Consider the following 15711-nt stretch of genomic DNA (forward strand, 5'->3'; position numbering starts at 1 on the left):
TAACCGTCAACTATGTCATGGCATTCCGAAGTAAGATTTTTGCCTTCGCCCTTGAGCGGTTGTCGTGGGTCAAACAAAAAAAGAAAACGTCGCATTCTGATGACACAACGCAGTGACGTCAAATAGCGGACGCGTGTTTGCCAAAGAAACTCTTGCAGCTGATAAAGCGTCTCGAAAATCACACGACGACGAAACGATAAATACAGCGACGACAACGCGCTGATGAACGAAATTGTGTTTCGTTTTGTGAAGGAGTGTCTAGATCACACAGACGAGAATAGAAGTGTACGTAAACTGGCGTGCTGTAGCGAGCACGTGCATACATGTCGGCCATGTTAGAAGGGGCGACGTTCTTATCCAAGGCAAAGCATGAACATTGAAACCAAATCGTCACCTGCTCATTTCACAACCAATTTCAACCAAGTTCATAAAATTGAGGGTTGTTGCTGGGATAGAAGTTAAACGAAAAAAAAATATTGAGGACATATGTGACACTCATTCCCCCCCACGTAATTTTTTTTGTGCATACTTAGAATTTGGTGAAAGTTATCTTTTAATTTGTTAAATGCCCCTCCTTAGCGTAGCATCTTCCGAAGGTACAGAGCACAAAAGGGGCGTGTCATATCGTTCTAAATGTGTTACTGTGTGCACCATTAGTGCAACCGGCTGCTGCACATTAAACTGTCACGAATTTTACACACTCAAACAGTGGTCCAATATCCAACTACGAGCACACGACATCTTGACGCGAGCGACCGGCCAATCATTAATATTCATGAGGGCTTTTCGGATTGAGCCCTGGTGCAAGATTAAGTATTTAATTGAGGACAAAGCGATTGCCCAATTTACAATTATGAATTCTAAATATGTAATTAGAAATCATTTAACCCCAACTACAATTGGACTAGTGTAGCATGGAGTGTTAGAGTGGTTCTAAATAAATTAATATAGCTAAAGATGACTCTTGAGACAAAAATGACTCTGGAAGTGACAGGACTGATCATGGGGAATAACAACAATGACATTTATTTAATTTAACGATTCAAACAAAACAATCAAAGCAGTTGCTATGGAAAAGGAGGGAAGGACTCTTGCCACCGGTGGATTCAAGCACCAAGAACAAAAAAAAAAAAAAGGTTCGAGAGCTCCAGGTGGGAGTCCAGTTTTGGTCCAGGAAGTTTATAATGTCATGGCACTTTTTGTCCACAAGGGGCGGTAATGTCATAAAATCACCAAGCATGATATCATCCTTGCTGAGCTGAGAACGTCTCTTCTTCAAGCAAGTCCACCATTTTGTCCTTGAGTACATTTGCACTGCTGGGACTTTAGTGTGTGTGTGTGTGTGTGTGTGTGTGCGTGTGCGAAGGGGCGGACAAAAGAAGACTCTACGAGGGCGAGAGCACTTCTGAAGCTGCAACCGTTTAAGGAACTAAAGATCTAAAAGTTGAAGGGACTTGAGGCGTGGAACTATTTTTCTGATTTTATTTGAAAAGATCGGAACCCGTTTTTTTTTTTTTTTTTGCTCATTTCCGCCAAAGGGACTTTGCCGTGGACGATCTGAGGTCATTGGGCCCAAGAGGGGGGAGTCCTTTGAAGAGGGCCAGGAACATTTGGGGTGGGCTGTGTTGCGCTGAGCTTACCCGATCGTAACCTTTGAGTCCCAAGAAAAAAAGCCCAAAAATGCAAAAGTTCCCAAAACTCAAAAGCGTCCTTCAATCAAGTCAGCCAGGAAAGCGACCCAACTCGAAACATTTGGAGAACTATTGTGCGTCACCACCATTTCCATTGACTATTGTAGTTCTCGAGTAATTCCCTGTCATCAAATGAAGCCGCTACATGTTGGAGCTTCGGACTTTTGAGAGGTCCGGAAACAGAGGCAGAGTTTGCAACTCGGATTGGAACATTTTTGTTGCAGCAACTTCAGGTAACAAGTACTAAAAGTTCCTGGAACTGTCATCCCCCAACTACGAACTTTGCATTTGGACCTAAATGAAGTTCAGGACGGTTTTTAGAAGACTAAATTAAGACCTTACTGAGGGGTGGAGTACTTTTGAGAGATTTGATTGGAAGTTTTTGTTGGGGGACGTTTGCTAATCACAGCGATTGCAGGAATATTTTGTGTTTGCATCTTGTACACCCAGACGTAGAGTAAACCTGAACCCCATTTTCTTCTGTTCATTTTTCATGTAATTCCACTGTTGGCCACTAGATGCTGGCACAAGATTGTGTTTCAAAGTGTGTACATTTCAAAGAAGAGGGGCGGAAAAAAACAGGAAGTTTTTCCAGACCAGCCTCATTTTTTTTTTTAGATGATTGACCATCTCCATCTTCTTCCATCTTGCTTTTTACGCCGAAAGGAAGCGACACCTGCTGGTTCATTTCATCCTGGACACTTTTAGCCAGGATCATCGATGGACTTTGTTAGCTTGCAAACATTGAGGGGTCGCTACACTGCTTGTAACATGTTTTTTTTTCTTGTCTTTGCTCTTGCTCTCTCAATATTTCACGTTTGCATCATTTTGAGGTTCGTTTAAAGGTCTTGGAAAGATGAAGTGATTGAAGTTGGATGCCAATCGAGTGGACTGAGGACTGCCGTTTGAAAGCGTGACGAAGGACGGCCGCACGGCTTTGGGCCTCACAGCTGCTGCGCGGCGCCGCTCGCGGGCGTGGCGGCCCGCGGGCCGGCGAGGGCGGCGGCGTGGTCGTGCAGCTTGCGGACGTGCTTCTTGAGGTCGAAGTTGCGGCAGAATCCTTTGCCGCAGGTGGGGCAGGTAAAGGGCTTCTTGTCGTTGTGCGTGTGCATGTGGAACGTGAGGTTGTACACTTGGTGGAAGGCTTTGCTGCAGATGGAACACTTGAACTGCTTCTCGCCGCTGTGCGTCAGCTTGTGGTTCTTGTAGTTGCCTGCAGGGGGCGCCACAAACGCAACATACACGTCAGTGGGTGGGCACCCAGGCGCAATCACTCGATTGGGAGTCATCGTTCCATCGTTTTATTGTCCATTTCTAAAGAATTGTATTCCGACTTCTGTTTGGTTACAGTGTGCAGTCGTGTTTTGAGATGCAAGATTTTTATTTATTTTATTTATTTTTTTGTGAATCGAAACAAACATCTTTTTCCTTTTGAGAAAAAAGAGAATGCCTTTCATCCCTTTTAGCTCGGGCTACAACAAATGATTATTTTAATAATTGATTACTCTGTCATTTTTTTTCGATCAATCGATGATCGATCAGATAAAAACAAACATTTTTCATTCATTCAGAAACAGGACATGATTTCTAACTTGCACAAATCTGATAATGATTCACTTCCTGGGTTGGGCCATATGTGCAAAAATTATGTTTGATTGTTGCCGTCAATGTGAAAGTAGACTTTTGCAAATGTCTTATTTGGGGGGAAAAAACAAAACAAACAAAAATATGATTTGTCAACAGCAAATTCTAGTCAGAGATGTCCCTAAATGTATTTTGACGCTGATTTCAAAATCTATTTGCTTCTTTTTTTGTAGCACATCAAGTTTTGAGATATTTTCATTTATTTATTTTTTTTAGTAAAAAAAAAAAAAAAAAAAGGGATTCCCAAAAAAATGGCGCCCAAATTTTGACCTGGAGGAAGACAGATTTGGCTGAATGTTTCCTGCTGAGAGGCAGAAATTCGGAAGATTTGTCCAATTGAAAGTGAAACAATGGCTCTCGACGATTAACCGATTGTCAGAATTGTTGTCGATGAATTTGATCAGCGATTATTTGTCCATCAATCACACAGTCATTGCGCATCGAAATGCAGCCTTCTGCCAAAAACAAAAGTTGTTGTATTTTAAGAACGTAATGAAGCATTCCGTGACGTTATACTTTATTTACAATAAATAAATTAAATACCGTAAACATTTCATGAAATAGAATTTTTTTTTTGTCACGCTGCAATTGCACGCCACACCTTCGCGTCACCTAGGGGGCGCTACAAGACAGACAGCCTGATGGACTGTTCATTGGGACGCCTCAACTCATCGCGACAGCACCAATATTGGTCATTCTATGCGGAGGATGAAGACGATTTGACTCAATTACTGTTGATTGTCTCGCTACGTGTGTTGCTGCACTATTTGTGTTCAATCTGTTGATTTAAGGTTTCGAGCACCGCAATACAGATGACATTTACCTGAACGGTTTCAACACTTGCTTTTAAAGATTTCCATAAATTCTAATGCGCAATATGAGTGGAATATATTATTATAATTATTATTATTTTAAATACACAAGGTGTAATTCTCGTTTGAGACTCAACTTCAGCTGGTAGTGGCTAGAAAAAATGTGTCAAAACATGACCTTTTTTTGTGAATAAAAGAAGAGCTTCAAAATGATGCGTCAGTCCTGAGAAGAGAATGCTCTTGTTGCCATGGTAATCCTCGATAATAATGAAACTAATATGTATGTTAGGCAAATTCAACATTCTAAGTTGTCTTTTGGTGCGATTGTGAGCGCAAGTGCTTGCTTGTGTTTGTGTGGCCTGCGATTGGCTGGCAACCAGTTGAGGGTGGAGGAGAAATATTTTTTGGAAGCCAGATGTTCATTTCCAGAATGACGTCATTTACATTCATGACTGTAGGGGGAGCCCTCGAGCCAGTGACTTGCTCAAACGCTCAATTCATATTCTGCATTCGTGAGTTTTCTTTTGTAAGCAGCATGTGCGAAACATTCCATCATGGAGAGTCTTTTTTTTTTAATTGTATTTTATGCCAAAACAAAAATATTTCTCAATAATAGTGAGTGAAAATTCATTCACATAGCAAATGTTTGAAAATGCATGAATGGCCAAATGCTGAAAAACATTTATATGACGTATATTAAAAATGTCATTTAATATATTTTACGATATTGAAAATAAATACATTTTAAAGTCACGGGTGAGAACGAAGTTGGCAAATTTAGACAACAGATTTAGAATACTGTTGATTTCCCACAGGCTTTAAATTTGTGATCAATATGACAACATTCCAATGCTATTGACTTCCTTAAATGTTTGAAAACTATGACGTGAACATTTCACGACTATTTCCTTCCAATAGAAGGACTCGCCCGCAGACCGAGATGTGATCATATCTCATGTGAGCGTGAGTGAGACGCGAACAATATGAGATCTTCTTAATTCCTCTTTCTTTTGGTTTCGGGAACATTTTCTTGCAAATATTCTGCATGCTCACCTTTCTGATGGAAGCCTTTTCCGCAGAACTCACACACGAAAGGTTTGTAGCCGGCGTGGATGCGCGTGTGCGTGTTGAGCGTGGAGCTGCGGTTGAAGGCTTTGCCGCACTGGCTGCACTTGTGAGGCTTTTCCTGCACGCGCGCGCACGCACAAAAAAAAAGAAAAACAACGTCTTTGTTTTTCCAAATATTTTCACATTTGCAGCACCCGCATGTCGCAACAATATTTTCAACCACAACACAATCGTCATTGCTCAAGCTGGACGCGGCATCATCATCAAAACATTTTTTATCGTTTGAATAAAGCATGCCTGACAAATGCTTGGCTTTTCTTTTTTTAAATTTTTAAAAAATCTTTTTTGCAAGCTTACAGTGCGCATCTGATGCACCGTTAAGCCAACACCAATATGACGTCAAGAATGATTTTGACGTCATATGAATTAAAAAAATAAACATGATGATGAATATTAAGAAAAATGCAATGATGCAAGAAATGTGGCAATGATAAATATGCGCGTGCTAATTTTGTACACGTGACCAAGTCCTGCTAGGAAGTCGTCATTCTCATATTAAGACATGAAGAACACGTGATACACTCCATTTGTGTGTTTTCGTTTTAATAATAAAGTCTACATGCACGGGGTGTGTGTGCGTGTGCGTGTCTTACCTGAGTGTGTATAATCTTGTGTCTGCAGAGCGTGCTGGCCTGCCTGAAGCCTTTCCCGCAGACTTTGCAGACAAACGGCCGTGCGCCGGTGTGCACCGGCATGTGGCGAGTCAGGTTGTAGTGCGCGTTGAACACCTGAAACACACGCACGCGCACGCGGCGATGTCGTTCATATGAATTACGACAAGACTTGTCAGTGTGGTTGACATGCACGATTTTTCGCACTCAAGATTTTCTATTCAAGGTCTTCGTCACACTTGTTTGGGTAGCATGGTGATGACGTCACAGCTTCGCAGAAGCGCACCGCGTTGTGAAAAATCAATGTCAAGTTATTTGTGAAATTTTGCTCCTGCGAGTTGAACTTTCTCAAAATGTTGTCACGAAACGGACGCGTTCAAAATCAGGCTGCACGTCATCAAATAGTTTTGGCAACACAATTCGAAACGTTTTAGAAATGTTATATTTCGTTTTTAAAGCATTCTAAAAAAATAAACCTATGTAGACATGATCATGTAGTTGAAAAACATTTTTTAAGAATAACTTTTGTTTCTAAACGTCTTCTTCGTTCATATCGTTGAACAAGATTTTGAATCAAATGAAATCGTCTGACGCCGCACTTCCGTGTTCAACAATTTCAAACCGTGAATAGCAGAAGAAATGTTTCAATTGTTTGACAGCACACAAAAAATATTTCTCTCTGTCTAACTTGTGCGTGTTTTGTTTATCGAATATTGAACATTGCTTATTCTAAAAAAATGTACCTGTTTAAACAGTTGACCTCAAATTTATCACATAAAAAAAGAAGGAAAGAAAGAAAGACGTATGCCCAATTGAAACATTTTCAAAACACGTGGAAGCATTGAAACTTCCTTTTTTCCAAAGGCATGTTCAACATAATTATCACATTTAAAAACGTAGCTTCCACCAAGCACTTTCAAAAACTGTGTTTATCTTATTCAAAATAACTCTCAGACACGTTAGAGTTTTTGTGGCACCCCCCAAAAAGTGACGCACTCAACGTGGCCCTTTCATCAAATAAAGTTTGCCGTATATTTTTATATTGTTAAATTCCCGCATCAATATTTGCATTTATTCAGGTAAAAAAAACAAAGACAAATTTTGTAATTATTCGGTGCCGTTAAATAAAATAAATTTCGACGAGCTCAACATTGGAATAACGTGTATGTTTTTGTTTGTTGTCGAATTCAAAAGGTTCTCAAAATAAATTGACGTTGCTTCCAAATATCGCCGAAATGGGAAGAAGTCATTTGTGTTGGATTGGAATTGTGCGAGGCCAAAATGCTGAAACAAGAACGTACTTTTCCGCAGACTTCACAGGTGAACACTTTGGGTTTCCCTCCTGCGAGTCTCGCCGCCGCCGCTGCCGACGAGTTCTTCAGAATCTTCTCGCCAAAGTCGCGCTCCTTGATGAGGTTCTGCAGGTGGTTCTGCGCGGCCTGGTAGGGCAGCGGGCCCGGCTTGTGCCTGCCGGCCAACAGGTAGGAGGCCATCGGGTGCAGGTTAAGGAGCCCCGCCGAACCGGCGTCCCCGGTACCGCCACAGGCGCCCGCGCCGCCGCAGTTGAGGTAGCACACGGTACCTCGCGACGGGAACGCCGACTGGGTCACCACGCGGGGCCGGAACAGTTTGTAGTGACCACCGTCCGGCTGGATCCGGACGGGCTCGTCTAGCCGACCGGCGTAGTTGAGTCCGAACCCGAGCAGGTCCGCCGCCACCGTCGCCGTCGCCGCGTCCTGGTGGAGGGCGAGCCGCTGCTGCTCCGCGTAGCCGAGCGGAACCAGCGGGATCATGCAGTGTAGCGACGACGGGCACATGTCGGGAAGCCCCGCCGGCGTCGGGCGGAACCAGCCGGGCAGCGGGACGGCCCTGGGCTCGGGCGTCCGAGCCATGATCCGCTCAATGGAGAAGGCCAAGGACTTGACGTGCGACGACGACGAAGAGGACGAAGAGGAGGCCGGCGCCGTGGCCTGTGGGCCCCCGTCGGACTGGGGCGCGCCCGGCACGCCGCGGCGCGCGTCCATGGAGCGCCGAGCGTCGTCACTCAGCGGCTCGCCGGGAGGGTCACCATCGCCGACCTGCCTGACGCCCGTCCGGGGTTTGAGCCCCCCCCCTTCTCGCCCGCAATTACTTCCTCCCGCCCACCCTGCGCCCGCTTATTGGCGCTCGATGGCGGCGTGCGGAGAGCCGGGACCCCGCGCTCGCTCGGATCGTTAGCGCGTGCCACCAGCGGAACCCGAGGCGACCGCCGCGGTTCCCCTTGCTGCCATTGACACAAAGCAGGAGGAGGAGGAGGAGGAGGAGGAGGAGGAGGAGGAGCAGGGCGACGATGAAGAGCAAGAGGAGGAGGTGCGTCGCGCGGCGGGACGCGCGCTCGAGTGAAGGACTTTGCTGCTCTCCAGACCCCTTGAGCATCGACGTGACGTCATCGAGCCCCCAAATCGGGTCACGTTCGGACCATCAAGAACCCCGCGAACACGTGACTCGACTACGTGGCCTCCATTTGAGGAGCATAGCTGCTGAAGAAAAGATCATCTCACAGGTCAAACTCAATTTCCACATGAATGCACTTTGGAATTCCATCAAAATACTCATTTAAAAGTGGATCTTGATGTCTACGCAATGTGTGTGTGTGTGAGTGTGTGTGTGTATCCATCCATTACCGAGCCGCTTTTCCTCACGAGGGCCGCGGGAGTGCTCGACTTTCACCCAGGACTGGTTGCCAGCCAATCACAGTATATAAATTATAAGCTCATAAAAACATTATATAATATTAGAGTGTTGTCAATTTGTAACTATAAACACAAAATATTTCCGTCATTAATGGCGATTAATCATTTTTTTCAGCTACAATTTTTGTGAAGCTTTTAACACATATTTACTTGAATAATATCTTGGAATAAATGTAAAATCACCAAATATGAAATATATTTTAATTTGGAGACTAGATTTCTTTTATCTTCGAATACGATCAAAATTTTTCTTCGAAGCAATTCTCCCAACTTCTCCATTTCGTTTTGCCCACAAGCACCAACACTCGAGCAGTGTTGCTTCGCAAGGCTCAGCGGCAACTTGAGCAAAATGTTTTGTTCTGCGATGATGTTCCAAAGATGGACAGCTATGGAACAAGATTTGAATTGAGTTTTGAAGTCAATAAAACGGAGTTCAAGTATTTAACGGCATTCCGTTTAAAAATTAAATTACAGAATTAATGCTTTCATTTTGACAGCCCCCCCCCCACACGCGCTCACACACACATTACAAAATGAAAAAGCAACACAGTACAAAGATTAAAGTGATGCATTGTGAGCATGAAAATATTTAGAATAGAGTTATTTTGTCGGACATTTTTCATGGTTATAAAAATGTTTCCGTCTTTTTTTTATTTGCACGTTTGCACAAGCAATTTATTGTCTTAATCGAAGCTTATTAATAGTCCTTGCAACGTTGTCGGCGACGTTTTGATGATGCCACCTGCCAGCCAATATTGTCGTCAATTTCACTTAAAAAAAAAAGAAAAAGAAAAAGAAAACCAGCACGGCGACTTTCCAAAGATTGTTTTATTGGACAACACGTGACATCCTCCAAAAAAAAAGCAATCGAGTAATATGTCATCCATACATATTTTTTCTTTCTTTGGGACAAAAAAGCGCACGTCAGCACAATTTTAACAACAATAATAATAGTAACAAAAATTCAAATAAAAAAAAACAAACTAATTGTCATGAACATTTTCAAATGTGTGATGATGGCAAATGTGACGTTTCACATTTCACTTCCCGTCACGTTATTGAAGCTTTCTGTCTGCTTGACTTTTTCTTCTTCTTTTATTTTTTTAACTATGAATCACAAAATTACAAACACCGCAATGAGCGTGTCAATCAAAATGACATCATCAATCTTGTCATGTCATTCACTTAAGCAGCCACAAGGGGGCGTCTTCCAAAAGTCATGCTGCTGGGGTGTCCTTCTGGCCCACAATTCAACTGAGAGGCTTTAGCTGCTGCTGTTTTGCTTAGCGACTGGGTTTACACAGGCCTAACTGCTGATATCCGTCTACAACTGCCAGGACGTGAATTTACTGGATAGGCGGGCGGAAGGAGGAGCGAGCCGTTTATTTGACGGTGGTGTTCATTTTTTCAAGTGGGTGATTTTGTTCTCATCGGTTTGATTCCTCATACACAAACAGGCTCAGTAGTTTTCCATCCTGAGTGTCTATTTAAGGGAGGCGTTCATCTGGTCGGTTTGCAGATTTCATTTCACTTTGAGACTAACGCTGCAGTTTTGGTTAGAAACTGAATTCACGTGGCCTCAAAAGGTTTGAGCAAAGGTTGGAAAAAGAGAGGGGGGGTAGCTATTCATTTCAAGGAGGCGTGAAAAATGATTACATTTGGGGACGGTTTTCGTGCTGCCAAAAGACTTGAAATGGGCTCAAACCCACATGAATGATGGTCTACATAAATTGGTGACAATTCACATTGTTTGGAAAGTGTCTATTTTGAGGTGAGGCGTTCATTTGTTTAAATGCGTGATTTTGGATCATCTGAGAGCCTGTTTTGTTTCGCAACAGGGTTTAAATGGGCTTAAACGGTTATGTCCATATGTGAACTGACGAATAGGCTTACAAATAGAATAGAATAGAAATCCCTTTATTGTCATTGTACTCAAGTGTGCAACGAGATTAGAGGTGGGAAACAAACAAAAAAATAAATATATATATATATATATATATATATATACATATAAATATATATATAAAGCTATATATATATAGCTATATTAGTGCTGTCAAGTGATTTTATTTAACTAATTAATCACAAAAAATTCCATGATTAGTTGTGATTAATCACATTTTTCAACTACTGTTTTTTGCAAAGCTTATAACAGATATTTACTTGAATAATTACCAAATATGAAGTATATAATTTAAAGACTGCTAATATGTCACAATATTTGCAAAGTATGCAAATGATTTTTTAAGTTAATCAAACTGAGTAAACTAAGTTAAAATTTTTGGGATTAATCACCTGAGTTAATTCTTTAATTTTGACAGCCCTAATATATATTCAAAATATTTATTCAAGGACACGCATTAATTTATCTCAAGTGGATGACACATGGTAGTTAATTGGCATATATTTGAGAAAATAAGTATAACATTTTTTATAGTTGCAATTTTCTTCCCTCCCTACACACCCCTGTGTAAAAAAAAAAAAAAAGATCATTTCAAATCATGACCAAACTTCAATTAAATTTAATGTGACCTTTATCCGATTCAACGCAATCCAAAAAAATAAATAAATGAAACATTTTTGCGATGGGCAGTTGCACAAGTGTGCACATCCTCTTCTAACTGGGGATGCGTGTCAGTTGATAATCATCGAGGCCAGCACACACCCGCCACCACTCAAAGTTCCTCTGGAATGAGTTTCGGCTGTTTCGACATTTAGCTTTGAAAATGTTGTACAAAGATTAACCCTCGTCTCATTTATTTTTATAGCACGATAACCTCAGATTGGAGCAGGGGTGTGTAGACTTTTTATAGCCACTCTACATACGAACGTAAGCAAGCACATTTGGCTCGCTAGCATGAGCCACGCGACGTCAACATAGATGCTACGTTAGCTTAGCTTCTCCAATAACTTGACACTCGACGTTTTGGGTCACAAGCCAGGAACGTTCAGTCGTCGTCCTGGTCGCTGTCGCGCATGCTGACCCCGTCCAGACCGTCGCCCGCTTTGACGGCCAGCGTGGCCTCCTCCACCGTCAGACGATTGTAGACCGTCTCGTAGCTTTTGTTGTTGAGCGTCACGTCCGGTACACCCTGAAGACGGAAGTCTCGGTAGCTCTTCTGCCGCCGGCGGGCGGGGGAGGGGGGCGGGGGGGGGGAGAACCGGTTTGACTTGATTTGAGGCAAAATTATCTCCCAACAGAACATTTGATGTGGAAAGATTTTTTTGGGGAAGAATGAAGCTTAGCTAGCGAGCCGGGTTGAAACCAGAAAATGCGATATTTCTCATTTCAAAGTTGTTGGTTTGGCGTAATTAGTTTGAAGATGATATTTTCAGGAAAATATTCTCATTTGGAAAGGCAATAAAAAGGTCATGTAAATCGAGGAATATATTTCAACTTGATTTCTATTCATCCAAGCGTCCAATTTGGGCGATGACTCGATGTTACAATGGTGCCAATTAGCTTTTGAGAACTTTGAGAATGTTATTTCTTGTGCTTTTCTACAAATGCGCTTCTGGTCACGACGGAACGAGACATTTCTTGACGGACTGTCAGACGATACGATAAAAGCTGCTTGGTCCTTGACAAGAATTTGGATCCAAACGCTTAGTCACCTTGACGATCTTGATGAGGGACTTGAGCTGGTACAGGTGCAGCCGGAGGTCCAGTCGATCGGCTAACCACACGCAAATCGCCTTCATGGACACGCTGTACCATTGCTATGCACGCACACACAAAAAACAAAAATAAAGGAAAAACACAAACGTGAAGGAGCACAGAGAACACGCCGACAACACGCGAACACCAAGTTGAATCCGATCGATCGATCGATTCAAAATGAAAAAGAACATTCCGAGGACATGCCGACGATTCTTTCTGCTGTTTGCTTCTGGAACCTCAAGTCCATCGGCCGGATGGAGAAATACACGTTCCCACGACCGCCGTCCACAGCGGCACCAGACCAGACCAAGTGGGTCGGCCGCGACTCCTACGACATCGCAAGGAATGAGCAAAAGAAACTCGGATATTTCCGATCGACCGCAAAATTCCCCCTCAGCGAGATCCCCAAAAAGACCGAGAATGTCTCGCAGTGAATGTCGGCTTGCTTCTCATCAACGTCAACGTGACGGGGAAGCAACAAACTTGAGGTCTGAGCCCGGGATCCGAGGAAAGAACTTTGAAATGAGCCGCTCTTCTTCCAGAACAAGGAAGGATCTCTTGTCAAGGACCGAGCCCGTCTAGCCAAAGTGGAAACCTCAAAGCAAGGCTTGGCGATTGGTCGGCGTCAAGGAAGACTCTTCCGTTGAGGTTTGACGCAGTAAAGAAATTCTCTGAGGTCTCCGGGACGTTCCGGACCAAAAGTGGACTTTTGACCAACCTTCAACAAGGCACGTGGTGGTCTTTCAAGTACGTGGGGGGGGGTGGTTCTTCACTCAAGGTCAAAGAGGCCGACCAAGGAAGTACTCCAAACCTGGAGCGATGGATGAAGGGCCCTCTGGACAAAAGTCTCCAACGACTCGGCGGCATTTCCAGACCCCAGAGAGCCTCGTGACCAAGCTACTTTCACGGCAAGGAGGGAAACTCCAGCATTGTAAAGGATAATCCGTCTGGGTCAAGGCGTTCCGGAGGTCATTCCGGAACAAAGAAAGAGCCAAAGTCGAGAAAAGAACCTTGAGCGATGGATAAAGACCACCGGAGACAAATGTGGTGCGGACGTTCTTCCAGACCCAAAAAGGCTCGTGACCAAACTTCTTTCAAGGCAAGCCCAGTCGTTCAATCGCTCAAGGAGTTCCGGAGATTCTCCCAGACCCAAACAGGACGTTTTCCCACCCCGCCCCAAGATGATGGCGCTCATCGCAATCCGAGGAGGAACATTGGCAAAGCTTTGGACAAGGAAGCAAGCGTCCGTCTCGGAGGGAAAATAATCACGCGAAGTCGAGCAAAGCGCAGACCCAAAGCGGAAGCGGAGTTTGTCACCTCACGCGAGCGAGCCTTTTAAGAGAAGGAAAGAACCTTTCCTGAAGCCGAAAGAGCATTCAAGGTGAAGGACGTCAGCAAAATTGGACCCCCCCCCCCCCGCCTCGACTGCTGGATGAAGCCCACCCGGGTCAGAAGAGAACTGTTCGACCGGCAGCAGAAAGAAAAGATGTGGTCTGGAGTGTCTTTTCTGGACCACGTGGGGACAGGACCAAACTCTCATCAGACCACGCCGGCCGGGTGTTCGCTCGCTAAAACATCTTTTGACGCGAGACAAATAAAAGCCAGCAAATGTCACTCCAAAGCGCTTCAACCTTCAGCGACGCACGTGAAAAGAGGACGAGACGTCAAAATCATCCGCCGGGTTCACGGAGGCTTTTCTTCTCCTTCTCCGCCCGCAAATTAAACGCACGTTGCGTTTGAGGGAAGCCACGGGTACGGCGCCGCTTTCAATGGAGCGTGCGGGAGATTGCCGTGACACCGCGCTGACCCCAAATATTCAAACGTGCTTGAAGAGGCTGCAGCCGCCCGCACTTCTAATTAATTTCTCGCGTGGCGGAAGAAAAACAGCCCGCAGGTTATTTAACGCGGCGCACAAAAGCCCAAACGGGTCGCCGATACTTGATTCTGTCGATTGCGAGGCGTCACCTCTGACTTGAAGCGAATGTTTTAATGATTTGAATCAACTCATCAAGCGATGAGCGTCGAGCGGCGTGAATCAAAAGTCTTCAAACTTAACAAAATGACCCTTTGCTTTTCATCGTCATGGCGACATTAATGACAAGCACGAATGAGATCAATGGACAACTTTGGAGTCGTTGACTGGCAACTTCAAAGGTTTCCTGACAAAAATACAATTGGACAAACTTTTGGGTCGCCGCACATGCGGAACAAGAACCCATGAGCAGTCCCAAAGAATCCAAAAGCGTACTTGTGTCCTCAAACGTTTTGTGGGCAAAATTGATGGCATGTGTCGAAATTGTCTCATTACATCGACACCGGCGGGGGGGCTCCTCCTCTTTTTTTCTCCCCCATTTTATTTCTGACACCCCCGCCCCCTCCATCTAAGCCCCCCCCAATCATCAGCCGCTCACTCCCACCTCGTGCCTTCCCGCCATCTGCTTTCACTGTCGTCCTCTAATTTGCTCAATTAAGGAGCTTCCCCATACTCCATTTACGCGCCACTAACGAGGTGTGTGTGTGTGTTGTCATCTTCATCATGCTCATCATCATCTTCAACGTGCAGCAGACGAGGCCGAGGATTGAGGAGGATGTGACGGACTCGTTTCCCTGCGCGCCATCGGATGGTTTTGCACAAAATGCGCAGGCAGGCCGTTCAAGCCATTTTTTCCTCACGATCTGATTTGATGCGTCGTTTTTTTTCATCTCAAACAAAAGCAATGTGGAAATAAAATAGAAGTGGAGGGACGGAAACGGCAAATAAAGCAGAAGTGACGCCGGCGCAGAGACGAACAGGGAGGAAAGCGGACGTGAAGGGGGAGGCGCGACAGAAGGAAAGTTGAGCTCCAATGGAAGTCAAGCCCAAGTGACAAAAGAACGGTGAAGTCAGGCGGAAAGAACTCAAAAGAGACAAATGAGCAAGTCGAGCGGAGGTCGAGAGGAAGGAAAGCAGAAGAGGAGACAAAGTGCAAAAGGAGGAAAGACGGAGGAGGAGAAGAAGAAGAAGGACGGAAAGAGGAAATGAAGGAAAGAAAAAGTCAGGAGAAGAAGAAATAAAGAGCAACTAAATGACACGTCGAAAAAGAAACCGAAATGACAGCGGAGGTCAAGAGGAAAGTAAACGGGAATTAAGCGGCATTCATGATCAAGTGTGAAGTCATTTAAAAAAAAATAAATCAAAAAATGCGAGTCGTGAAAAAATAAATAAAATTGGACCCAAAACATTTTCCCGGAAGTGTGCTCGACAAGTTTTTCAAACTCAACTGAAGGGAGGAGCTTATGGGATGCTCACAATGGCGAAAATAAGCGACAAACGCCATCGGCCTCCTTTGAAATTTCGATGACGTCATCGTCGTTTATTGCGCCGGCACGAGAGCGCTCGTCATCACGTTTGCTTTCTTTCTTGTCACATTTGGAGAGAAGTCGCCGGCAGAA

At 44.2% G+C, this 15711-nt stretch overlaps 2 protein-coding genes across 8 annotated transcripts in view; both read right to left on the minus strand.

The window, feature by feature from the left end:
- Window positions 1-1006: 1006 nt before the first annotated feature.
- On the minus strand, window positions 1007-7993 carry fezf1 (FEZ family zinc finger 1). Its single transcript, XM_088298788.1, has 4 exons — window positions 7188-7993; window positions 5869-6003; window positions 5201-5333; window positions 1007-2904 (listed from the first exon to the last, which is right to left on the minus strand). The coding sequence occupies exons 1-4, from the start codon at window positions 7908-7910 to the stop codon at window positions 2636-2638; spliced, it is 1260 nt and encodes a 419-aa protein (XP_088154914.1). The 5' UTR covers window positions 7911-7993; the 3' UTR covers window positions 1007-2635.
- A 2639-nt stretch (window positions 7994-10632) lies between these two features.
- Window positions 10633-15711, minus strand: part of cadps2 (Ca++-dependent secretion activator 2) — a 59936-nt gene continuing 54857 nt past the window's right edge. For 3 of the 7 annotated variants that reach the window (XM_088297657.1, XM_088297658.1, XM_088297655.1), the window contains 2 exons: window positions 12234-12338; window positions 10634-11737 (listed from right to left, as the gene is read on the minus strand). In XM_088297657.1, the coding sequence (XP_088153783.1) occupies window positions 11567-11737; window positions 12234-12338 (276 nt within the window). In that variant the 3' untranslated portion in view covers window positions 10634-11566. Of the gene's footprint in view, window positions 11738-12189; window positions 12339-15711 lie in introns of those variants that run through there. The other 4 variants (XR_015844009.1, XR_015844008.1, XM_088297660.1 and 1 more) reach the window with 3 other exon arrangements.

This window comes from Idiotropiscis lumnitzeri, chromosome 6 (assembly GCF_059441095.1).
Source record: "Idiotropiscis lumnitzeri isolate Australia: NSW breed Sydney's pygmy pipehorse chromosome 6, RoL_Ilum_1.0, whole genome shotgun sequence".
Taxonomy (NCBI): domain Eukaryota; kingdom Metazoa; phylum Chordata; class Actinopteri; order Syngnathiformes; family Syngnathidae; genus Idiotropiscis; species Idiotropiscis lumnitzeri.